The 22,806-nt window shown below is 43.9% G+C and overlaps 1 protein-coding gene across 1 annotated transcript in view; it reads left to right on the top strand.

Moving 5' to 3' along the window:
• The window catches only part of ADGRB2 (adhesion G protein-coupled receptor B2), a 1,067,283-nt gene that overhangs the window by 734,177 nt on the left and 310,300 nt on the right, over window positions 1-22,806 (top strand). The window contains exon 10 of the mRNA XM_078680649.1: window positions 6,136-6,244. Within this exon, the coding sequence (XP_078536775.1) occupies window positions 6,136-6,244 (109 nt within the window). The remainder of the gene's footprint in view (window positions 1-6,135; window positions 6,245-22,806) is intronic.

Below are 22,806 nucleotides of genomic sequence, written 5' to 3'. Positions count from 1 at the left end.
AGCCATCCTAATTTGGCGATGGGTCTTTGGTGGGTCCACAGCGGATTTTCCGCATCCTCCAGGTCGGCGGTGGCTTCCGCCGGCCCGGAGGATGCGGAAAATCCGCGATCCTAATCGACCCCATAGTTTGGAAATAGATGTTTAATGGATAATGTAGGATTCATTTGTATACAATAATAGAATTTCGGACATCATTTTGTTTGGAATAAATATGCCCATGCAGCAATCTTTACATTTTTATTATCTTAGTTAGGACCGCAACGGTTGCAGACAGAGAATATAAGTTAAAAAAAACACCCACCTTTCCATTAAACATTGGCAAACAAAGCTTGACTAAAAGACCTGTCTGTAATAAAAATACATTTCCAATTTTTAAATATTCCCCAGGTGTTTGAGTGGATCGGGAAACCTTTCGAGCAATACCCCTGCAATACCCCTGATGGTGTCATGTGTCGCTATGTCAATATTGTTCTGCTTCGGAACTTGCACACGCTGTCATCAGTTCCTTTCTTTCAGTGGCAGCAAACCTAGATCCGAAGCTAACCCTCATCTCCTCCCAAGATCTTTCCCTCAAAAGTCTTTAAAAAAGTCCAGGGTGGACCGTAAAATATTACCTCTCCAGACAACAGGGTTTAAACTTTGTAGAGACTCTTGCAAGACAATTTCTATGATAGACCCCCCCATCAGATTTGTCTGTGTTGCCTTGGGTCAGAACACAACACTTAATCCTGCAGTGACTGAACTTTGATGAATCCTAAGGCCTTATGGCACTATGAGGCAAAGTTCTACTTCACCAAGCATCGTAAGAATCAATGCTGTGACCAGTCAAAGCAAAGGTGTTCTTCCCGTATTCAAAGAAAACTATAAAAAGTTTGAGCGGAACTCAGCCCTCTCCTGCCTCGAACTAGGACATCAAAGTACCTCCTGGTCTTTCTCCCGAAGCCATTTCCCATCGAAGCCAATTCCGATCCTTGTCCTGAGGCTGCCTGAATTTTCAGAGCCGTCGGTGACTCTGCAGCAAATTAAAGGATTGAGTGAAGCCTTGCTTGTGGCACTTTGGCACATTGCTGGCTAGCTAGTGTGCCTCCAGGCCGCAAGGAACCGCAAGTAGCGCCTTCGTGGAAATTGGCTTCCTTTCCTTATCTTCCTCTAAACTCTAGTGGTTTTTCCTGATGGTCATGTATCAGGACAGTGGTGTATGTTCCATGTAGAATTTTATGGATTGAAGTGAGAAGCTGTGATAGTAGTTAGAGCTGTTGTATGCTGCACAGTGGTAGTTGGAGTTTCTTTCTGCAATAAATCGTGTTCCTCACCTATTACGGCTTCCAGATTCATCCTATATTTTTTTTTATTTCCAACTCTACATCCTTCATCTATATCCTGCCGGTGGTTCTACTTTGTAAGCCACCTGAACCCTCTTGAAACGCTATGGGCCCGACACCAGCTTCCCTGCTGACCCCAATCCTGGTGCCATGACCCGCACCAGACCCTGGTGCTTTGACACTGGATTATGAAGCACAACCTATTGTTCTTTGCCAGTCAGCACCACTTCACCTTTCCTGATCCCCTTGGACCGCAGCCTTTGAGCAACCCATCAGGTTCCAGTTCATTAACTGTGCCTCAAGGAAGGGCACAGATACTCCATACTTTATTTGGTACGGACTCTGACAATGATGCATTTGATGCTGGGAATGTATTTACCAAACCATAGACAGTTTTAAAGCCAGCTGCACCTTACGATGATATACTCATGCCCTTTGGGACTGATGCACAGTTCGTACTGGGTATCTCTGATGATTTGTGTCTTGTCTTTATGCAGCTATTTAGGATCACCACGACACAGCAAAATGTTGCTATCCGCCGTGGTGGGAACACCACAGATTGTCTATGCAGGGCAATTAGCAACAGTGCGGCTTTCAGTAGGAACATCTGGATGAGGTCAATGTGTATCTCTGTAAAAGTTCAGTCCATGTTAATGGTCATGCCTTTCCATCCTTGAGCACTTTATGGATATTAGTGCACCCATTTGGCCTGTGCACTCCTTCAGCCTTTTTGTGGCAGAGGCTGTGGTACCCACAGATGGTTTGACTACAGGAGCAGCGCAGCACAATCATCGACCCCCTCCCTCTTCGTCAAAACCTATTTAGTGTGTCCTACTGGAAGCAGGACCTGACATTTCTACCAGGGTGGGAGGCGATAAATTCTGACAAATAGGTCCTACAGATTGTCCAGTGAGGTTACACCCTACCATTTCCTGCCCCCCTTACCTTGCACCATTTTAAGATTGGCTGAAAGAGGACTTTCTCTCCTTGCAACATGAAATGCTGCAAAGGAGCCATGGAGAGGTTTCTGGAATCAGAAGGAGGCTTTGGTTGTAAATCCCTTTATTTTCTGGTTCCAAAGAAGGACAGAGGCTTTTGTTCTAGAACTTTGCCCTCTCAACGCCTGACTGCGAAAAAATACATTTAGGATGCTCACCCTGCCCCAGCTCATGTCTGCCCTCGACCCTGGAGACGTGATGGTAGGGTTAGAGCAGCAGGACTGTTAATCTCTCATTCCCATCCTACAGGCACCACCTGTAGTTCACGGTGGGGCAGAAGTATTTTCAGTTTTAGGTGCTCACTTTTGGCCTCACCAGTGTCCCTGAGGTGTTCTCAAAATTGATATCTGTGGTTACAGCACATCTATGGAGGTCAGGGGTTCCAATCTTCTCCTACCTCAACTGCTGGCTGCGCATGGTGAGCTAGCCCCATGCCGTCATCACCTACCTCCAGACTATGGCAAACCACCACATTTCATGGGGGCTATTGTCAATGTAATGCAGCTTCCTGGCTTTATCCGCGAATGGAGAGTCTAGGACATTTGGACTATAATCCCAATATTTCAGCCTCTGTTCTGGATTTCAGTGAGGATGACTCTGAAGATGCTCGGACTGGCCTCCTAGACTTTGTTGATCAGGCGCACTAGGTGTCATACACCAGACTCTGCCAGTAGGATCTGAAGTACTAGTGGGCACAGCATCACAGGGACCTCCCTGACCACGTCCAGAGTTCAGAGGAGACTGCCAAAGACCTGCAGTGGTGGTTGATGTTCCCCTATTGGGTCACCAGCACACCCCACTCCCTACCCATTCAGAGCTTACCGTGGTGACTGATGCATTGCTTGTGGGTTGGGGCAGCCTCTCAGGAAAGTTGGAAATCAGAGGCATCTGGTCCACGGCTGAGTCTTGGCTCCTCATTAACCCCCCTGGAGCTTCACTTGGCGTTGAAGGCCTTCCTATAACCTATCAAAGGGAGAATGGTACAGGGGTTCAAGGACAAAAACACCGCCATGTGTTATTACAAGAAATAGGGAAGAGTGGGGGTCGCGGACCCTGTGCCAAAAGCTACTATGTCTCTTGAAATGGCTGGTACATCAGGGGATTTACTGGTCGTACACCATCTAGTAGGATCATAAAAAGCCAAGGAATAGAACCCTAACCACTGACACCTACCAAATCACCAATAGCAGCTGCATCTGGAGATGGGGCAAGGTCTCTTCTGCAAATGGGGAGAACCAGGGCTCGATCTTTTCACCACCGCCATAAAAGTGCAATTTTAGCGTTTTTACGCACTCAAGTGTGTCTTCCTTTTGAAGAGACATTCTGCTTAGAGTGGAATTCAGGACTTCTGTACACCTTTTCCTCCCATACCTCTCCTGCCCTGAGTTCTGGAGATCATCAGGAATGACTGGGCCAAGTCATCCGAGTGTCATCATTTGTGCACTGAGAGAGTGTGGTATCCTGAACTTCTGAGCATGATCATCTTTCTTTCGATCAGGTTTCTGCCTTTGGGGGATCTTCGGTCGTGGGCAGCAGGGCAGGGACCTGCACACAGGTCTGCACAATCTTCACATCCTTGCTTGCAGATTGCGTGGCAGCTTCTGACTGCATTCAATCTCCCTACCGAGATTGCAGAGGTTATTGTGGCAACCAGGCATCCCTTAACAAAATGCAATATACGTCCGCTGTTGGGACCAGTTTGTGGTTTGGTGCGGTATTTGTCAGATTGACCCTCTAAGTCAGGTTATCTGAAGTACTGCTTTTGGTGTTGCCCCTTCCCTAGTAAGGACTCACTGTGGTCACAGTTAAAGTGTACCTCTTGGCTTTTCCAGCCTTTTTTGCAGTTGCTTTCTTTGTTTGAACCACCCATAGTCATGAGTTTTTTGAAGGGCTTGCAACATATGTTTCCTCCCTCTTCCTTTAATATGCCTTAGCGGGACCTTAACTTGGTTCTCACCTTACTGATGTGTATTTCATTTGTCCACTGCACAGCTGCCCATTTTGACTTCACATAAAAAAAACAGTGTTCCTCATCGTCATGACATCAGAGCAGCAGTTGAGTGAGCTGCAAGCCCTCTCCATCAACTGGCAATGCACTACTTTCTTCCCAGACAAGTTGGTCTTGAGAACCCGAGTTTCCTTTCTTCTGAAAGTGGTAACTTTTGTTCTGCTTGGGAAAACATTGCCCTGCTGGTGATCATCCATCCACTTCACCCCTCTAAGGAGGAGAAGAGACTCCGTTGGCTGGTACCTAAAAGGACCCTAATTTCTACGTTGATCTGCTAAAGAGCATTGTGGGGACAATCTGCTCTATGTCTGATTTGCTGGTGCAAAAAGGGCAAGGCAGTGAAGTGAAGGAGAGGGACATCTCTTGGGACAGGTTGCTCTGCATTGAAATCTGCTATGTGTTAGCCCAAAAGTTCCCCTTGGAAGTTTTGTGGTTTCATTCCACCAGAGCCAAGGGAGCTATCACTGCATTGGCACTCAGAATGCCTGTTCTGGATATTTGCCTGGCTGACACACAGACGTCACTTCATACTTTCATGAGCATTACTGTCTGGACAGCAAGGTCCTTGGAAATGGGAAACGGGATTTTTGTCTGCTTGTTCCTGCTGGACTTTTTGGGTTGAGCCAGTTCACAGACCCACCAACTGGAAGGTACTGCTTTGGTACCTATTCAAAAGGCGAGGAATCTGTAATTAAAAGTATATGAAGAACAAATTACTTTCTTTCTGTCATGTTTTTTTTGGTAGATACTCTCCAGATTCCTCTCCAATCCTCCCACCGTCTCCTTTCTGTGATCCTGCTATATTTCTACCTAATAAAGTCCAAGGTATAGAGTTCTGCACAGTGGTCAAAACCTATTTGCTCTTTAACTCTGCTTCTCAGTGTGTGGACAGCCTAGAAAGGAACTGATGTCAGCGCATGTGAGTGTCGCCTGTATGCGGTTCTATTCTTCACTTTCTGAGCCATCCGACGCCTACAGGCTTATAGGGGTAATCCCCAAAAAGATTCCAGATCTAGTGTGATGCCTGGGGAATATTCAAATGGTGAAAAATCTACAGTTGGAGTATCTACCAGAAGATCTGTATCAAAGTTAAGTAACTTTTTCATTTTGCACATGTTGGTGTACTATTGTGGACTCTGGATTTCATTTAAGTAAAAGATGAATGTTATACAATCATTATTTGCTCTAATTATAAAATGTTTATTAAATGGCAGTTTTAAAAATGTGATTGTGATTTTAATAGCTACCTGTATGCTATAAAGACAATTTTTAAAAGGACAGTAACAAACAAGAAGGAAATTGCAAATTTTAAGGTATTCTTCTTCATCAAGTTATGGTGTTTAAAATTAAATACTAGAGTGGGCCACCTTTGATAATATTGAGGTTCTTGGCTGTAAGGAGAATGCTTTATTTGCAAAAGCAGTGGACAGAAGCGGGAAACAACCTTTACCACGCGGATTTTACTCCTCGTGGCCTTTACAACGCGTCCCTTACAACGCAAGTCGTTACCACGACTTGCGCTGGAGGGCGCTAAAGGATTAAAAATAGTAAATTTACTATCCCAACACCTTCCCTAGTGTCCACGGGGACTGGTGTTAGAATAGTAAATTATACTATTCGAAATCCGCGGCCCCAATGCAAGTCGTGGTAACGACTTGCGTTGTAAGGGACACGGTGTAAAGGGATGCGTTGTGACGGTACGCGTCGTACCGTCATACATCCGACAGAAGCAATGTGGTGAAATTGGAAAACTTGCATTTGTAGTAAGGATTCCATGTTCCAATATGTATTTTCTATCCTGATTCAGGTTTCTCCAGGCTCTGTGCAGCTAATGAAAGTTGTTGAAGATTTTATTCATCTGGTTGGAGACGCCCTTAAAGCATTCCAGAGTTCACTTATTGTGACCGACAATCTAAGTAAGTTTTTGTGAGGCCTAAGGGGAATTGCATGAATTTGGGATGTGATTGCTTGGGACATTTGCACCTTGGATGCTGATGATTACTGATTTATTTTGTTCTGGTAGAGTTGTCTCCATGACGTATTATATTTGTTTTATCATACTACATTTCTTTTAATGAATTAGGTAATCTCGGGTACCTTTCTCGACACAATAAACCACATCAGACATTAACTCATAATTAATCTTTTTGGGGCTCATTGCTGGAAATGTTTCCTATTTTATATGTGTTTGCACGTTATGCATTATTCGGATAATCTTTAAACTCTTGTGAATTAAATGTTTTATTTTAACAAATTATTTCCACAAATGAAATATGCACGATATGGTTCAGGATTTGATCCTTTCATCACAAAAAATATAATCCTGTAAAATAACAAATTCAATAGAGTTTTGAATTATTTCACAGGTAAATTTATTTTCACAACTTCTTGTTTTCTCCATGGCAGCAAGCGTGCAATACCTCTAGATTTTGGTCTTTAAAGAAAGTGTTATCCTTCATCTTTCCAGTTCTATGATATTGCAGACGCCCTTACCCATTTTAATGACCACCTCCAATTTTCTCATGATGCTTTTTGATATTCTGCTTTTCGGTCTGTGTTGCTTCCTTTTCCATTACATACTGTTTTCCTTATGGGTTTATCTTGTTGTCTTTCCTTCTCATCAAGGATGGAGAAAAAAATATTCTGAAATAATGTATGACTTGTCCGCCTCCAATTTTACAGTTATTCAAAAAATCTTCTTTGAAATGTTAGAAAACTGGGTGGATGTTTCTTGAATTGACTTAGCTTGGCCCAGTCCTTTCCAACTGCACTCAAATCAAATAAGAATTGGTTTGGTGGGATAATCTTCATGATCAGTGTCTTGAGTCTGATCCTAGAATTCAACTCTCACTCATATGCTCTTTAAAGTTTCAGAATACCCTGTGGTGCAGATTTTTAAAACCCAGATTTGCCCAGATCTCTTGACTGGGGGTGAATGTTTTGATTTGTTCTGCATTCCATCCATCAATTGTGTGTCTTTTGCTGGTGAAGATATGAAGTCGGATCTTTGGGAGTACGGAAACCAAGGCTGCGGAATGCGATAAAGCCAAACCTGTGAGCTGAATAAACTATGCATGGTTCGGTAATCACCTGAAGGCTAAACATTTCAAACATTCTCACAACTCATTTTTGCCTGGAAAGAAACCAGGAGAAGAATGTCACATAAGTTGTCACCTCACTAATCAAACTGCAACACTCTACTTGAAGAAACCCTGCAGGCTTTCTCCTTCAAGTATTCCGTAGCACTGAAGAACCAAAGTGCCATAAGTGGTGCTCTACAAAACTCCAAAACGATTAATGCTACTCACTCCATGTTTACTGGTATTGGGATTCATGCTTTTTGATGTCACCTTTTCAAGACCAATTTGTGGTTTCTTTGGCAACCACTGTGTGCCAATATTTTCGTCTTATCCATACTAATAGTCTCAGATGTTCTTCTTTGTAATAGCCAGGCCACTAGCTGTGACAACGTAAAACGTTTACACAATGTCAAGGCGCTAAATAGCACCACCTCTTTCCAAGGATTCTGCACTAGCATTGAGATTTTCAGATTGTATATAACAGAATTGTACTGTATGAATGATACTGGTAGCCTGATTCCATCTGTTTCTTGTTTCACACCAAAGTGTCAGATTGCAGGAGGGGCGATGAAGTTGTGTTCAATAGTTTAAGCCAGTCATGTACGTTTGTCCTTCATTTGATTTTCTTTATTTGTTAATCCCAAATTAAGCACAAAGGCAAAACATTTAATTAGAAGGTGATGCCAAAAACTGACTTCATGACCAATATACTTACTGCTTGAGACTCAGTCTTGAGAAAAAGTCATTGAAACCTGGTCTCGACATGAAATCTTAAGCCTGCCACTGATTGACGACTAAAATGAGTTTGCCCCTTGACATCCTAGAGCAACTGTGGATGAGGAGCACTTTTGTTCCATAGTTTGCTGTACTAAAAGTCTAATGGCAGAGGCGGAACCCTCTCCCTTACCTAACCAGATCACACAGTAGTGACAGATGTGTAACGTGTGGGATGGTGCGGCCATCTGGGAGAGGTGGAGATCAGAGGACTATGGTCTCCGGCAGAATCTGGCCTCCACATCATTAAATAACCTTTCTTCCCTCAATCAAGGGAAAGCTTGTTTAAGTGTTTACGGACAACACCAAAGCCATGTGGTACTGGGCAGAATGGAATCGTGGACCCTTTTTCAACAGGCCCAGCGTCTCTGGACTTGGCTGGAACAGCAGGGCATATCCCTGGTCGTTCAACACCTGGCAGGTTCTCTGCATGCCAGGGCAGGCAAACTCATCCGTCAAGGCCTAGCTGATCACAAATGGTGTCTCTATCTGGAGGTGGCCCAAAGACTCATTTAACAATGGGTGGAGCTTTGGTTAGCTCTGTTCACCTCTGTCCTGAACACGCAATGTCAGCAGTCTTGATCGCTGGAGTTCCCAAGGCGGCTCTCGCTCAGGGACCATCTTCAGTGGAGCTTAGGCTTCCTATATGCATTACCGGCAATACCACTCCTGTCCTCAGAAAGATCAAGAGCAACCAGGCCCAAGTCATTTTTGTGGCTCTGAACTAGGCACGGAGAGTCTGGTATCCTGAGCTTCTCCAACCTAGCGTTGGCCCTCCGAACAGATTTCCCCTTTGGGAGGACCTTCAGTTATAGCAGCAGGGTTAGGGTCCTTCACCCAAACCTGTCAACTCAATGCTTTCATGTGTAGAAATTGAGCAGCAGTTGATAGCATTTGACCTTCCTCCCGAAGTCTGATATGGTATTTTGGCAGCAAGTCATCCCACTAACAAGACCGTGTGCGCCTGACGGTGGCACAAATTTGTAAAATATTGTACAGAAAGGCCTAGTTATCCTCTTTCTGCATCCCTTTCTCACCTTTTGCTTTTTATTTTGACCCTTGCCCTTCAGGGCTCTGCACTGGACAGTCTCAAAGGGTATCCTTCGGCCGTCTGCCTTTGTGAGACTGCCAGACCAACCCTCATTATTCAAGTCTCCCATTGTAAATAGATTCCTCAAAGGACTTGTACATATGTTCTCACCTTCTCTTTTCATTATGACTCAGTGGCACCTTAATTTGGTGCTCACCTCTCTAATATGTGATCCATTTCAACCTCTGCACAATTGCCGCTCTGGCTGCCTACTATCAAAACAGCCTTTTTAGTGGCAAATACATCTGCCTGGAGGGTGAGCGAATTGTAGGCTCTGTCATCCAAGCCTCCTTACCTGGCCATCTTCCCTGATTAGTTGTCGCTTTGCACTAGGGCCTCTTTCTTACCGAAAGTGGTAACACCATTCCATGTGAGGCAATCTGTCACCTTGCCCACTTTCTATGCTCCGCCACACCCCTCTAAAGAATAGGAGCAACTCCACCATCTTGACCCAAAAAGAGCATTGCTGTTCTACCTTGCCTGCACTAAAAAGTTCCATGTGGGCGGCCTACTCTTCATGGGGTACTTTGGATCAAACAAAGGGTTTGCAGTGCAGAAAAGGACTATCTCAGAATGGGCCATTCTCTGCATCAAAATTTGCTACGCTCTTGCCAAAAGCAGCATCCAGAAAGCTTAAGGGCTCATTCCACCAGAGCTAAGGCTGCTACCACGGTGTTGCAAAATGGAGTTCCTGTTCCCGACATTTCTTAGGCAGCAACATGGGGATTCCTGCACGCATTTACTAAGCACTAATGGCTAAACAGTCAAGTCCGCAGGACAGCCTTTTTGGTCGCTCTTTCCTGCAGAACTTACTGGTTTAAACTTGTTCGCAGTCCCTTTGCCGTGGATGGTATTGCTTGGGTATCTATTCAAAGGTAAGGAATCTGCGGCTTGATGTCTCTATCATATGGACAAGTACTTACCTTTAGTAATGCCTTATCTGGTAGATACATGATCTAGCCACTGATTCCTTACCAACCCACCAAGGTTTTTATGGGTCAGGGCTATTCACTTTCAGGGCCCTAGTTTTTCACAACTCACCAATGGCAGTGTACTTCATGGCTCGGTGCTTCTGGCGTGGAAAGTCGTGTAAAGTAACTGATGTCAGCGCTCCAAGGTGGTGCCTAAATAGGTGATGTCACTTCGGCACAGACTCCGCAGCTGGCATTGTGTGCATCCAATCAACACCACCGAGAGGCGCGCAGGGGTATTACTCAATGAAAAATCTTCTGGATCCATTCTGATGCCTGGGAAATTCAAAGTTAAGGAAGCTATGGCTAGATCAAATCTCTACCAGATAAGGCGTTACCGAAGGTAAGTAACTTGCCCATCATCTCCATAAATGGGATGTCCTGTTTAAAGCACGTGGGTTTCTGCTTCCTGATTCACAAGCTTATCTCGTAGAGTGGCAAAATAAATGTGATGAAAACACATGTATTATTAATAAAGCTCAATATTTAGAGGGTACCTGGAGCCATATTTTCGATTATAGTGTTTATTTATGGTAAACTCTGATTTTGTGGAATCCCGCAAGCTAAAAACAGGATGTCCCGCCTTACACCTTCATGGCATAAACCTACAGACTTCCTGTTCAATGCCTCTGAGCTTGGCATACATGAATTCTAATGGGATATCAAAATAATAATCTTCTATTATACGAAATAGCTCCTGTCTGGAAAGAAAAAAGCTCTGCCTTTGAGTGTGGACGATATTCTCCTTTCCAGAGGAGACAGGGCACCACATCAGGAGAGTACGGGTACATTATGCCTTTCAGTCCTAGAGAACAAGAGCTTCATTCATTGGAGTAGACATCTACAGAGACAAAAAAGAGTACAGAACTAGCAGTGTCAAGATCTTCTACTAAAGTCGCTCCTATGGCAGACTTTGTAGCAGTGGGTTCTGGAACCAAGGAGTCTTGATTGAGGGAGATTTTTTTCTTCTGATTGTGGGAGATTTATTCTTTTCCTCTGCACGAGGAAAGACTGTAGGCCAGACCACTGCAATTATGTGATGCTGCTGCGTTTTCCGCATAATTGTGGATTTGCCACTTAACCCATCATCTGCTGCAGAAACTGCAAATTTTACCAACCTAATCATTTCGTTTCAAGCACAAAAGGATCAAAAGTACTAATAAGGTGAAATCTTTGTTAGAGAGTATTACCATGTAAATAATGAAGTGATAACTATTAAAAAAAACTGCCACATAATTTGTCCTCCCCTTTCACATAATTCCAGTGGCCCTGACTCTAGACCTGTTGTACTAGATACTAGTCACTAATATCTGGACTCTAATTTGCGACTAGTATTTTTTATGACCAATAAAGAAATTTACAGACTTACCTGTGTACTTATAGATCAATTCGCTACATTTTGTTTTGGAGTGGGTCACTCTCTGACCTACCTCATGAATATTAATGAGATAGGCCACATATTAGTGGCCATTACAGGGATAGTGGCCGGCCAGGGCCAGCAGACCACCAGGTCTGTGATTGCCTTTTAATGTATTGAACTTGTTTTTAATGCAGCCTGTTTTCCTTAAAGGAAACACTGTTGCATTTAAAAAGAATCATTTTCTGTTTGTGAAAAGTTTGAAAATTGCGTTGGACCACTGTCTACTCCCTCACAAACCTTTTTTCAGATTCACAGTGTTGGATGGGTCAAGGGGATCTCTTACCTTTTGTGAATGCATTACAACCCCCAGGCAGTAATTTTTCAATATTCCGCAACCAGATTTTGGAAACTAAACATTGATACATCTCGTACGGAATAGCTATTTGGAAAGGGCGACTGCAGCATACCCCTTCCAAATAGCGATTCAGTATGGAGTGGCAAAGCACTTTTAGGAGTTAGTAAAAATGTACAAATATTTAAAGTGGCATAAAGGTACACACATTTTAAATGGCATTCGTACATCATAAATCATTATTTTGCTGTCACAAACTGTGATTCGGAGTGTTGTAACCGTACAAAGGTGTAGTACATCTGGCCCTTTATCTGAAAAGTGTTCTGCATGGTTTGAGATAAAAACAGTTTTTAGGGAAAGAGGATGCTATTAATTTGGCACAACTAGCCTGCCATGCCACTGTGATCAAAGCCAGATATCATCCGTGGAGGGAGAGAGGGCGTTATCCGCTAAGACTGAGGATGGCGTTCTATTGCACTGACGGTTACATTCTTTTGGTACCAGAAGCAGAATACCCGTCTTCAAAACAAGCAGCTCAAGGACAGAATGAGGAGAATAACCCCAAAGCATTTTACCTGCTTCCTTTTTGCACAGAGTTTTATTTTCAAGTTAACATGATCATTTGCCATATTATCAAAAACGTTATTAAAAAAATCAATGAAAACAGGCATTTTTAAAATCAATAACTCCTTTTTTAGTCACCTTTAATTGTCAAACATACCTTTTTTATACATTTACAGCAGTCATTGTCTGCAGCATGTTACGTGTTAACAGTGGCATATAAATAAAGCGGCGACGTATTTGTTGAATACTGTTCTAACTCTAAATACCTGCTGCACCAAAGGTTCTGTGGCACACGGCTGCTGCACACAACAGGAGGATTGGGTGCAGGGCCTGTCTGCTGTCCTCTGTCTAGGCCCTGCACCTAACCCATCAGGTAGACAGCCCACTCTTTCATGGCCTTATCTGTGCATAGCGTGGATTGGCAACTGGACCAGGCACTGCGGCAAATCCCTTCCATGCACATTCAAAAGCTGTGCGGAGCTTCAATTGATCACCCACGAAAAGTTGTGCACATGGCCTGGCCATTGGCTAGGCTCTGTGGCGATCCTTACTGCCCTAGGCCAAAGACCATGCACAGTGGAGGTTGACTTAGCCGCAGGGTCGCGGACATCTCTCGCTCCACTCGGCTAAAGACCATGAGCAGCGATGGTGGAGCTCAGGGCCTGGTTGTAGACCTGGCCCTGTTGCCAGTCCCGCTGCTCATGGCAATGCACAGTACAGGACGTTTCCATTTATTTATTTATTTATTTTGAAAGTTTTATATAGCGCGGACAAGATCCTTGCGGATATCAGAGCGCTTTACAAAGAGGAGTACCTGGGGACGCATAGTCAGACAGATAAATCAATAGGTCACATAGTATAAATGGTACAAATAGGTGGCTACAAGCCAACCTATGTACAAAATAGTACAAATAAATGGCACACGTAAATGGCTACAAAGTTAAACATGTGGGAATCAGACAATTAATAAAAATGATTAAGGTTGAGTGAGAGAGTTCGACGGAAGGATGGAGGACCCGTTGGGCGGGGAGGTGTAGTTGTGTGAGGTGTTGCAGGGGCGACGAGGGGGACGAGGGTATTTGCTGCGTCTAAGAGCGGGGATTGACGCCCGGTTTGGGGCGTGTTGAGTGAGTGAGTCAGCCGGGTGGGTAGGGAATAAGTTGGGAGGGGAGGTGGGTGAGGGGTGTATGGGGTGTGTGGCGAGTAGTTCCTTGATGTTGTGTATGTCATCTTTGATCTGAGCAAGGGTGGCCATGATGTTGTCCACCGTGGGGTAGGTGGTGGAGGTGGGGGCGGCCGTCTGAGGGGAATGGCTGACCAGGAAATTCGTGTGCAGGTGGGAGCGTGGGCTGGTGTTCGAGGAGGTGTGCGTTGTGTTGGTGTATGGGAGGGTGTTAGGGAGAAGGGATGTTTTAGGCGGGAGGGGTGTGTATGAGGTGGGGAGGGTGTTGGTGGTGTGAGTGAGGGCAATGATGGTAGGTGGGTGGGTCAGGGTGTATGCTGGGAGACTGATAGTCGAGGTGGGGGTGCAGGAAGGGTAATGGGGGCTGAGAGTAGGAGGGGAAATGGGATTGGGAGTGGTCATGTTGTGAGGAGGGGGAGTTATACTAAGAAAGGAGGTGAGAGGGTAATGGGGACTGAGAATGGGGGGGATGGGGGGGATCCATGTTGCGATGATGGTTTAGGTGGGACTAGGAGAATGCACTATAGTGGTACACATGTGTAGGAAAAACAAAAACATACAGTAGGTTATATGGTGTAAGAATAGTACTAGTGATCAATCGGCGTATCCCAAATGTAAGAGTGTGCAGAGAAACATATACATACAATAGGTTACAATAGGTTATAGAGTACAACAGTGTCACTGGTGATCAACCAGATATATATATGGGGTAGTGCCACCATCAAGAATCCAAAATCATAGAGAGCAGAAATGACATTAGTTAGCAACCAAGGTAAATGAAGTAGCATTGCATTACAAATGTTCGAAATACAGGTAGAAGAATAATACTGCGGTAAAAGGTATATGAGGTCGCAATCTGCGCATTACAAGTGTTCAACATACAGGTATAGGTACAATACTTCAAAACTAGGCAAACATTCTTTCAGATATGGTGTAGCAATCTGTGCATTACAAATGTTTAGAGTAAAGCTAGGAGTGTACTGCAATAATAAGCAGACATTCTTGCATATATGAGGTGGCATTCTGTGCATTACATATGTTCAGAGTATAGTTAAGAGAATAATAATACAATAATAGGCAGGCATTCTTTCACAAGAGGGTGTAGATACCTAACTGAGCCAAGTACTCAGTAGTTGTGATTAGTCTAGAGTGATTAATTCTTGGCGAGTGTTCAGATAAAGAAGAAAATGACTAATCCAGGATGTCCGCCCATGAGAGAGAATAGTCAAACATGTCCGCCAAATAGGTGGGATAGAGACCTTAGTCCTCTGTTTGTTGCTGTTGCTTAGCTAGCATAGAAGAGCAGTATCCCCTCTCCTTCATGCATGCAGGGGAGGTGGAGATATTAGTCCTCTGTCTGCTGCTATTACTTTAAGCCTAGGGGGAGGAGTTTCACTTTCTATCCGAGCCAGCAATGCTCCAGCTATCTGGGAGGAATGCTTATCTCTGTGTGGGGGAGTTAAATTGAGAAGCCTCGTGGACAGAGGTACCGTGGGGGTGGGGGGGTTTATTGTTACAGGTTTATGGCTCCAGCCATTTTGGACAGAGGAGGTAGTTTAAAAGTGAGCAGGCGGGTAGGAGAAATACAAATACCTCAAGTCTCTGTGTGCCCCCTGAGTCCGACCGTAGAGTCTTTCAGAAGCAATGCATTATTCCACAAAGTGTCTCAGTCCCTTCCGATTTGCTAAAATTTGTGAATTGCTTGTGATTGAACTCCACAGATTAGATCAGATCATGGCTCCAAGCCTGTATCACCATGAGACGCAGCGTAGGTAATCACCCATAGAAGGTGGAAATAGCTTATCATCATATACTTCACCTAGAAAAACACTTTGTTACATGGTAGTTATGGTTTCTAATATATGATCACAAAATAAAATATAAATAACCTCTGAAATTGTCCAGTTATGGTTAGCTACAAAAACTGCAATTCATTACCCTGCCATGACAACCATTACTCTTCTTCGACTTCACTATATTTATTCCAATAATTAACAGGAATCTACAACCTAACGTGTTAAATACTAACCCTTATCCAAACAAATAAATGATACTGTACCCAATGTCTTATCTTCTATGATGTCAATTCTTAGGTGATATGTATCGTCACCACTGATGCCTTTGATGTCATTTGTGATGTAATTTGTCACTTGTATGAGGTTGTCAACAGTGAATTTGAAGGTTTTTTATTTTAGGATTTCTTCATAGCCATAACTGCTCCTGATCTGTAGTTTCTATTTCAATTTCAGTTTTTTAAATAAACACATAATATAGTGTAATGAGCAAAGCAAAGCAAAACAACAACAAAAACAACTTACCCTTAAAGTTTTTTTTTTGGGGGGAATTTGTATTTTTTTTTGATGAAATACCAAAGCTACCTTTAGCTGTGTAGAGTGAGAGTTGGCTACATGGTCCGCCATATTGCTAGGACCCACACCTAACCATCTGAGCAATCAACATTCACTGCCCAAAACCTTGCACACAATCCTTGATGGATAACCTACCCAACCCCTGCTGTACCATGGCCTTCTGGCCCCAGTGCCCCCAGTGCTCACTCTTTGACATACTTGGTTGTGCTGTGGAACCCAAATTTGGATCCACAAATCCTGTAACAAATATGGGGGAGCTTCTTTATTTATTTATGCATTTTTAAATAGCACAAACTTTACCCGAAGGTGTCAGAGCGCTTTACAATAAAACCAGCCACATTACATAAGGTATTCAGAGTAAATTAATCACATAAAAGATACGAAACATATAAACTCTAAACCCACATAAGAATGGTAGTAAGTACATATGTCTACTACAGATAAAAGCGGTTAGAGTAACATATACACAAGTTGCAAATTTACTCAAGGTTACATTTCAAGAAAAGTTGAAGCAATTATGGTCAGACTAATATATATGACATACTTACAGGGCAAGCTCTTCTCGCCATAGCTGGGGTTCTTGAGGTGCTCGTTATGTCAGGCCTTCAGGCTGCTGTAGCACTCACGTATTTAATTAACAGACAAGGGAACCCAAAAAGTAATTTCTAGAGAACAATGGTCCTTAGTAAACAATTATGATCAGAAAAAGAATCAATATAGACCTTGTTGGGTGCTATATAAATCTTCAGTGCCCAGCCGGACAAAGAATTTGAATATTTTTCATGCTCATTTTTAGTTTTGGGAGTCAAAAGGACATCGCGAGGACAATACCATGCCCGTTTGGACGCATTTCTGACTATCCCTTTCGGGTAACCTCGTTCTTTAAGTTTTGCTGAGAGAGTACCTGCCTCTTTAAAGTAATCTTTCTTACACGAGCAGTTACGCCTAATTCTCAAAAATTGAGATTAGGGCAATGAATCCCTTAGGGCCCTAGGGTGATTGCTTGAGTAACTCAAAAGTGTATTGCGCTCGGTTGGTTTCCTATAAAGTCGTGTGAGCAGTTCACCTTCTGAATGAAAAATGGACAAATCAAGGAACACAATGGACGATTTGTCAAAAGTGATGGTGACTGCAGTCACTGAGTCACCTGATGTCGTTTCGGGTAACCTCGTTCTTTAAGTTTTGCTGAGAGAGTACCTGCCTCTTTAAAGTAATCTTTCTTACACGAGCAGTTACGCCTTATTCTCAAAAATTGAGAATAGGGCAATGAATCCCTTAGGGCCCTAGGGTGATTGCTTGAGTAACTCAAAAGTGTATTGCGCTTGGTTGGTTTCCTATAAAGTCGTGTGAGCAGTTCACCTTCTGAATGAAAAATGGACAAATCAAGGAACACAATGGACGATTTGTCAAAAGTGATGGTGACTGCAGTCACTGAGTCACCTGATGTCGTTTTTTTCCCTTTTTCTTGATGCTCGTCTGAAGTCACTGAGTCACTTGTTATCTGCACTTGTGGAATACAGTCGCTGACATGCTGAAAACTTTTCTTTTTTTTATTATTTCCAGTGATTTTGACAGGTCACCGTACTTTGTTCCCCTATTTGTATCCCAACAGGCATAATTACTTTACACCAGGCAATTGTTTAACACTAGTCCTGATGATGATCCCTCTAATTAAGGAGCATGGGATCGAAACGTCGTCGACATTTCAAAAATAGTACCACTTTGATCCATTGAGCCTAATAATTGTGGTCACTATTTGGTTAAGCTTGCCTTATAGGGATGTATGACGGTACGACGCGTACCATTACAACGCGTACCGTTACAACGCATCCCTTTACCACGCAGTTTTAACAACGCAAGTCGTTACAACGACTTGCGTTGGGGGGCGCTGATAGTGAATAGTTTAATTTACTATTCCAACACCAGTCCCCGTGGATAGTAGGGAAGGTGTTGGATAGTAAATTAAACTATCCCCTATCCTAGAGCACCCTCCAGCGAAAGTCATTGTAACGACTTTCGTTGTTAAAGCTGCGTCGTAACACAACCGCGTTGTAGCGGTTGCGTTGTGAAGGATGTTCCCCGCCTTATAGTAATACATTAAAATTCTTTGTCCGGCTGGGCACTGAAGATTTATATAGCACCCAACAAGGTCTATATTGATTCTTTTTCTGATCATAATTGTTTACTAAGGACCATTGTTCTCTAGAAATTGCTGTAGCACTCACGGGCAGTGATTTAGGGCCTGGAGGGATCCCCGAGCTGGTGATAGCCATAGGGATAAAAAGCTGGATGGTTATGGGCGTGCTGGAGCCTGGGGTTGTTCCTGAGCTCGTGATGGGTGCCAGCTATAGGAACGGGGGTAGCTTGGCGCTGTAGGGTATAAAGGGGAGTTTGGAAATGGAAGAAAGGTAGTCATTGGTTAAGTGCTGTAGGAGAGAGACTGGTGTTGGGGGAGCCGCCCATTCTGCACTGCGCCCTGAAGTGACCCCCTGAGCGGGGTCGTCGTCTTTTACAAAGGAACTCACCGCAAACAAAATATAAAATGAATTTACACAAATAAATGTGTAAGTAGCAGTCGCTGACAGTTTTGCTGGTGTCTCGTCAGGATCCATGTTCTAGAAGGTAAGAATTCTGACTGGGTCTGTCCCACGCTCACCAGCCAAGCTTCAATGCTGAAAGGCGTAGTCTCTCCCAGTGCATTATGGGTCTTTATTGCACTCCTCTTGTGCATGCCAACAGAGCCTGTTCAGGGGGAGACTCATGATTTCTGAAGCCCAAAATTGCTTAATTTTAATTGTCTCTCGCCTACATTGCCTTCTCTTCAATAGATGCAATAGGAGCATGCTTTCCCCTGACTATTTTCAAATCTCCCACCTTCCTGTTGTCAAATGCTGGCATCTGTGCATCCTCCATATGCCGGAAGCTCCACATACAAGTGTGCTCAACCAGGGGTGGTCTTTCCGTTTAATGACAGCATTTTCCTCTCAGGAACCCTCCCTACTGCCATTTCGACATCCTGCTTTAGTTGAGGGATTGCTCCCAGGCCCATACAATATTTTGTATCAAGTGTTTTCAAGATGCTTTGACGCCTGAGATCTTTTTTTTGACTGCTGCGACACAAAATGTAAGTTACTCTCAGCCAGATAGATTTGCTCCCTGCCAATTAGATTACCTAGATCCTTAGATGGTTTGAGAAACAGGAACCTTGACGTATAGAGATATTTACTGTGAAGGTATAAAAAATGATCTCACATTAACCATTTGAAGGCCCTCCAACACATGTTCGTAACACAAATTTCCCAAAATTAACTCCGGTGCATGAGTTCTATTAGGTGGGCAGGGCCGCGTCGGCCAACGGACGCACGCAGCACTATCGAGTTAGTGCTCGCAATGGCCATTGGTCGACGCGCGCACGCAAGGGGTTAATATACTGGTTAACACACTTTCGGGTAAAGTTTTGTTTCCATGCTGAGTTTAAAGGTCTTTGCTATATTGGAGATAAAGCGTCGTATGGGAGTTAACTTTGAAAAAGCAAATTTTTTTACTCCATTTTACTTTTCCACCCTGGTGGGATCTGTACCATACTTGACATGTCAAAAGCTTGGGAAGATTTATGCCATTTGAGTGTTATGTTTTGTGCAGATTCATCAAACAGTTTCAGAGTTACTGACAAATGAAAACATTGCTTTTCAATAGAACTGAATCTTAATTGAAAGAGAGGGAGAGGTAGAGAGAGAGTGAATGAAGGAGAAAATGTATGAAAATATGAATGAATATCCTACTGTTCGTCACCAGTAGGCAGTTGTTAGAACCTAGTTTACATAGGAAAAGTGTTTTTTGTTTTGCAAATAACTTTGGCGCCGTTTAATGAATCTTCACAGAATTTTCCAAACTGGTTTGCAACTCACTTCAGCTGCTGTTTAGAAAGTTTCAGAGTGATTCATCAAGTGGGAGCTGAGAAAAAGGGGGGGTACTAAAATGTGTTACCACATGCTATTCCCCATGGGATTTTAGCTACGACTGGAGCCTGAACGGCTGGACGGAATTAATCGAAACTTGTCAGAAAGCTAGCCCTTGATCCAGAAAGAGTCCTTTTTGTAATTTGGTGTAAATCTGTTCAGTAGTTTTGAAGTTATTAAAGAAAAAAGATTTATGTATATCTAAGGAGGCGAATCCCCTGCAGATCCAACAGATCTCATGGTAAGATCTGATTGCCTGCCAATACTTCAACCAGGACTCGGACGAGTTCCAAGAAAAAAAAGGTAAACAATTTATAATGGGGCAGTGTAGGAATACCCAGATTCCCCTAGGCTTGGTTTTAATGTCCCACAGGGACCCCGCCAAGGCTAAAACGTTTCAAAAAAAGAAATATTTTTTACCCCAAATTCGCTGAGGATATGCAAATCTGAGTTTTTTTTTTTTAAAACACAAGCTTCTTTATTTAAACCCCCCCTCCAATGGGCCAGGCCCCAGAGGGAGGTTAGGGAGGAGTGAAAACATATAGATTTGGGGGGGGGAGGCAGGAGTCATGCATGTGGCCGCCCCAATCCAGGCAGATTTCAGCCCCGGGGACCCCATCCCACAGGGTCCAGACACGAATAGAAATAGCTCCCCAAGCCAATTTCAGTCCTGGGCCCATCTTTTAAAATTCATGGGTAGGGGGGCATGGGGCCTCTCTCCAGAGCCTATTTTGACCCCAGGGACCCCATCCCTGAATACAATGGGAAGTGCGCAGGCCCCTCTCCCAGGCTGATTTCAGCCTCAGAACCCATCTCCCAGAGTCCGACCAAAGATTGAAAGCCGTTTTCAGGCCAGGTGACGCCATATGCCAGGACCCAGCCAAATTAGTAATGGGAAGGCGGGGACGCTCGGACCCTGTTTCCCCAGGGTGATTTTGATCCCAGAGTCCCCATCCCCTGAGACCTGGCCGTGCAGAGAAATTGAGGGGGGCATGCAAACATCCCTCCTGGAGCCATTAATGGCTCTGGGGACCTCATCCCGCAGGGTCGGCTCCAGCTATGTCCCGGGTGCCCACCCCCGGGATATAGCTGATTTCCTGACCACACTTGCGCGGGCAGGGAAATCTGTGTTAGTTCTTGCTTTTCGGGAGCAATTTCATACCCACGCCAAGCAAGAGCAAACACGAAGTCCTCTCCCAGCTGGCGAGAGCTTTAAAAATGCTCCTGCCGGCTGGAAGCAGACTTCTGATCTCTTTCCTTGCCCTCAGTGATGAGGGCTGGCAAACTGCTTGAATATTGCTCCCGCCATGAGTGCAGAATTTTTAGGTGCTTCTGGCGGTGGTGGCAGTGCCAGCTCCCGCTGGAGGCAATGAGCTGGCTGGTGCTGCAGGGTCTTGAGGCTTCCCCGCAGCCCCAACAAGAACATTGTCGATGCCCCAGGGGTTGAGATCCTCGGGCCGCAATCAGCCCAGGGAGGAAGGCCGCAAGTTATGAGAGGGCACCAATGGATGGGTTCCCCAGGGCTGAAATTGGCCCGGGGAGGGGTGCTGCCTGTCGGTGGTTGGCCACTGCGCCTGGCTGCAGACATCCCCTGTGGCCAAACTCTTGCCACACTGAACCTTCGGCCTTGAGTGGCCTGGAGTTGACTGCATGAGGAGGATTGGCCGCAGGGCCGGGCTGCAGGCCAGGTTGTGTTGTCTTGGCTGCATTCAGGGGGTTGGCTGCAGGACCTAGCCGCAGGCCAAGCCCCCCCACCCCCATCTATGCAGGGCCGTGTGCAGTGTTCGTTGGATTAACACATGGTAATAACATTTTACTTTACATTTTAAAAACCTCTAGAAATGTATTTAAAAAAAACAAATGTTACAGGGACGTTATAGTTGGAAATACAATTAAAAAAGCATAGAAACTCACTGAAAAAAGCCAAAGGTTATAGGAACGTTATAATTATGAAACAGAATGTAAAAAACCTAAAAAATTCACAAAAGAAAAACCAATGGTTACAGGGATGTTATAGTTAGGTTCAGATTTTACACACAAAACCATTGAAATTCTGCCGTCATAGTTATACTTATCTCAAGACACTATAACTCATGCCCTAAGGGAACTATAACTTGGGCCCTCACCATGCACTTGTAGTTACCTTAAATGTTACATCAGTCATGACATTATTGATAATATCACTGCAACAGTTGTAATAAACTTAGTTATGAGAAAGTTTAGCATGGCGGGCCCAAGTTGTAGTTACCTTAGGGCGCAGATTATCGTTTCTTGAGATAAGTATAGCTATAACTGCTGAATTTCTATGGCTTTGAAAGTGTAAAATCTAAACCTAACAATACCATCCCTGTAACCTTTGTTTTTGTTTTGTGAACATATATATATCTATATATAGACATAGATATATATAGATATATACACACACATACACACACCCACACACACACACACACACACACACACACACAAATATATGAATATTACCCAGAAGCGTTTGCCACTGGAAAGTTCTAGTTAGGTCTGGTTTCCATAGGAAAAGCATTTTTGGTTTCTTATCATTTTGATGCAGTTTGCTGAATCCTCATGAACCTTTCCCAAAAAAAAAAAGTCCCATCCCTATCAGCTTCTTCCTGGAAAGTTTTGGGATGATCTGTCAAGCTGGGACCAAGAAAAAGGGGGTCCCAAAACATGTGTTTCCCATGATTTTTTCCATACGAAAATTGAATAGTGATCCCGCAAAAACTGCTGAACAGAACTACACCAAATTTGACAGAAA

This window comes from Lissotriton helveticus, chromosome 3_1 (assembly GCF_964261635.1).
Source record: "Lissotriton helveticus chromosome 3_1, aLisHel1.1, whole genome shotgun sequence".
Lineage (NCBI taxonomy): Eukaryota > Metazoa > Chordata > Amphibia > Caudata > Salamandridae > Lissotriton > Lissotriton helveticus.
This window is presented reverse-complemented; position numbering and strand designations above follow the sequence as displayed.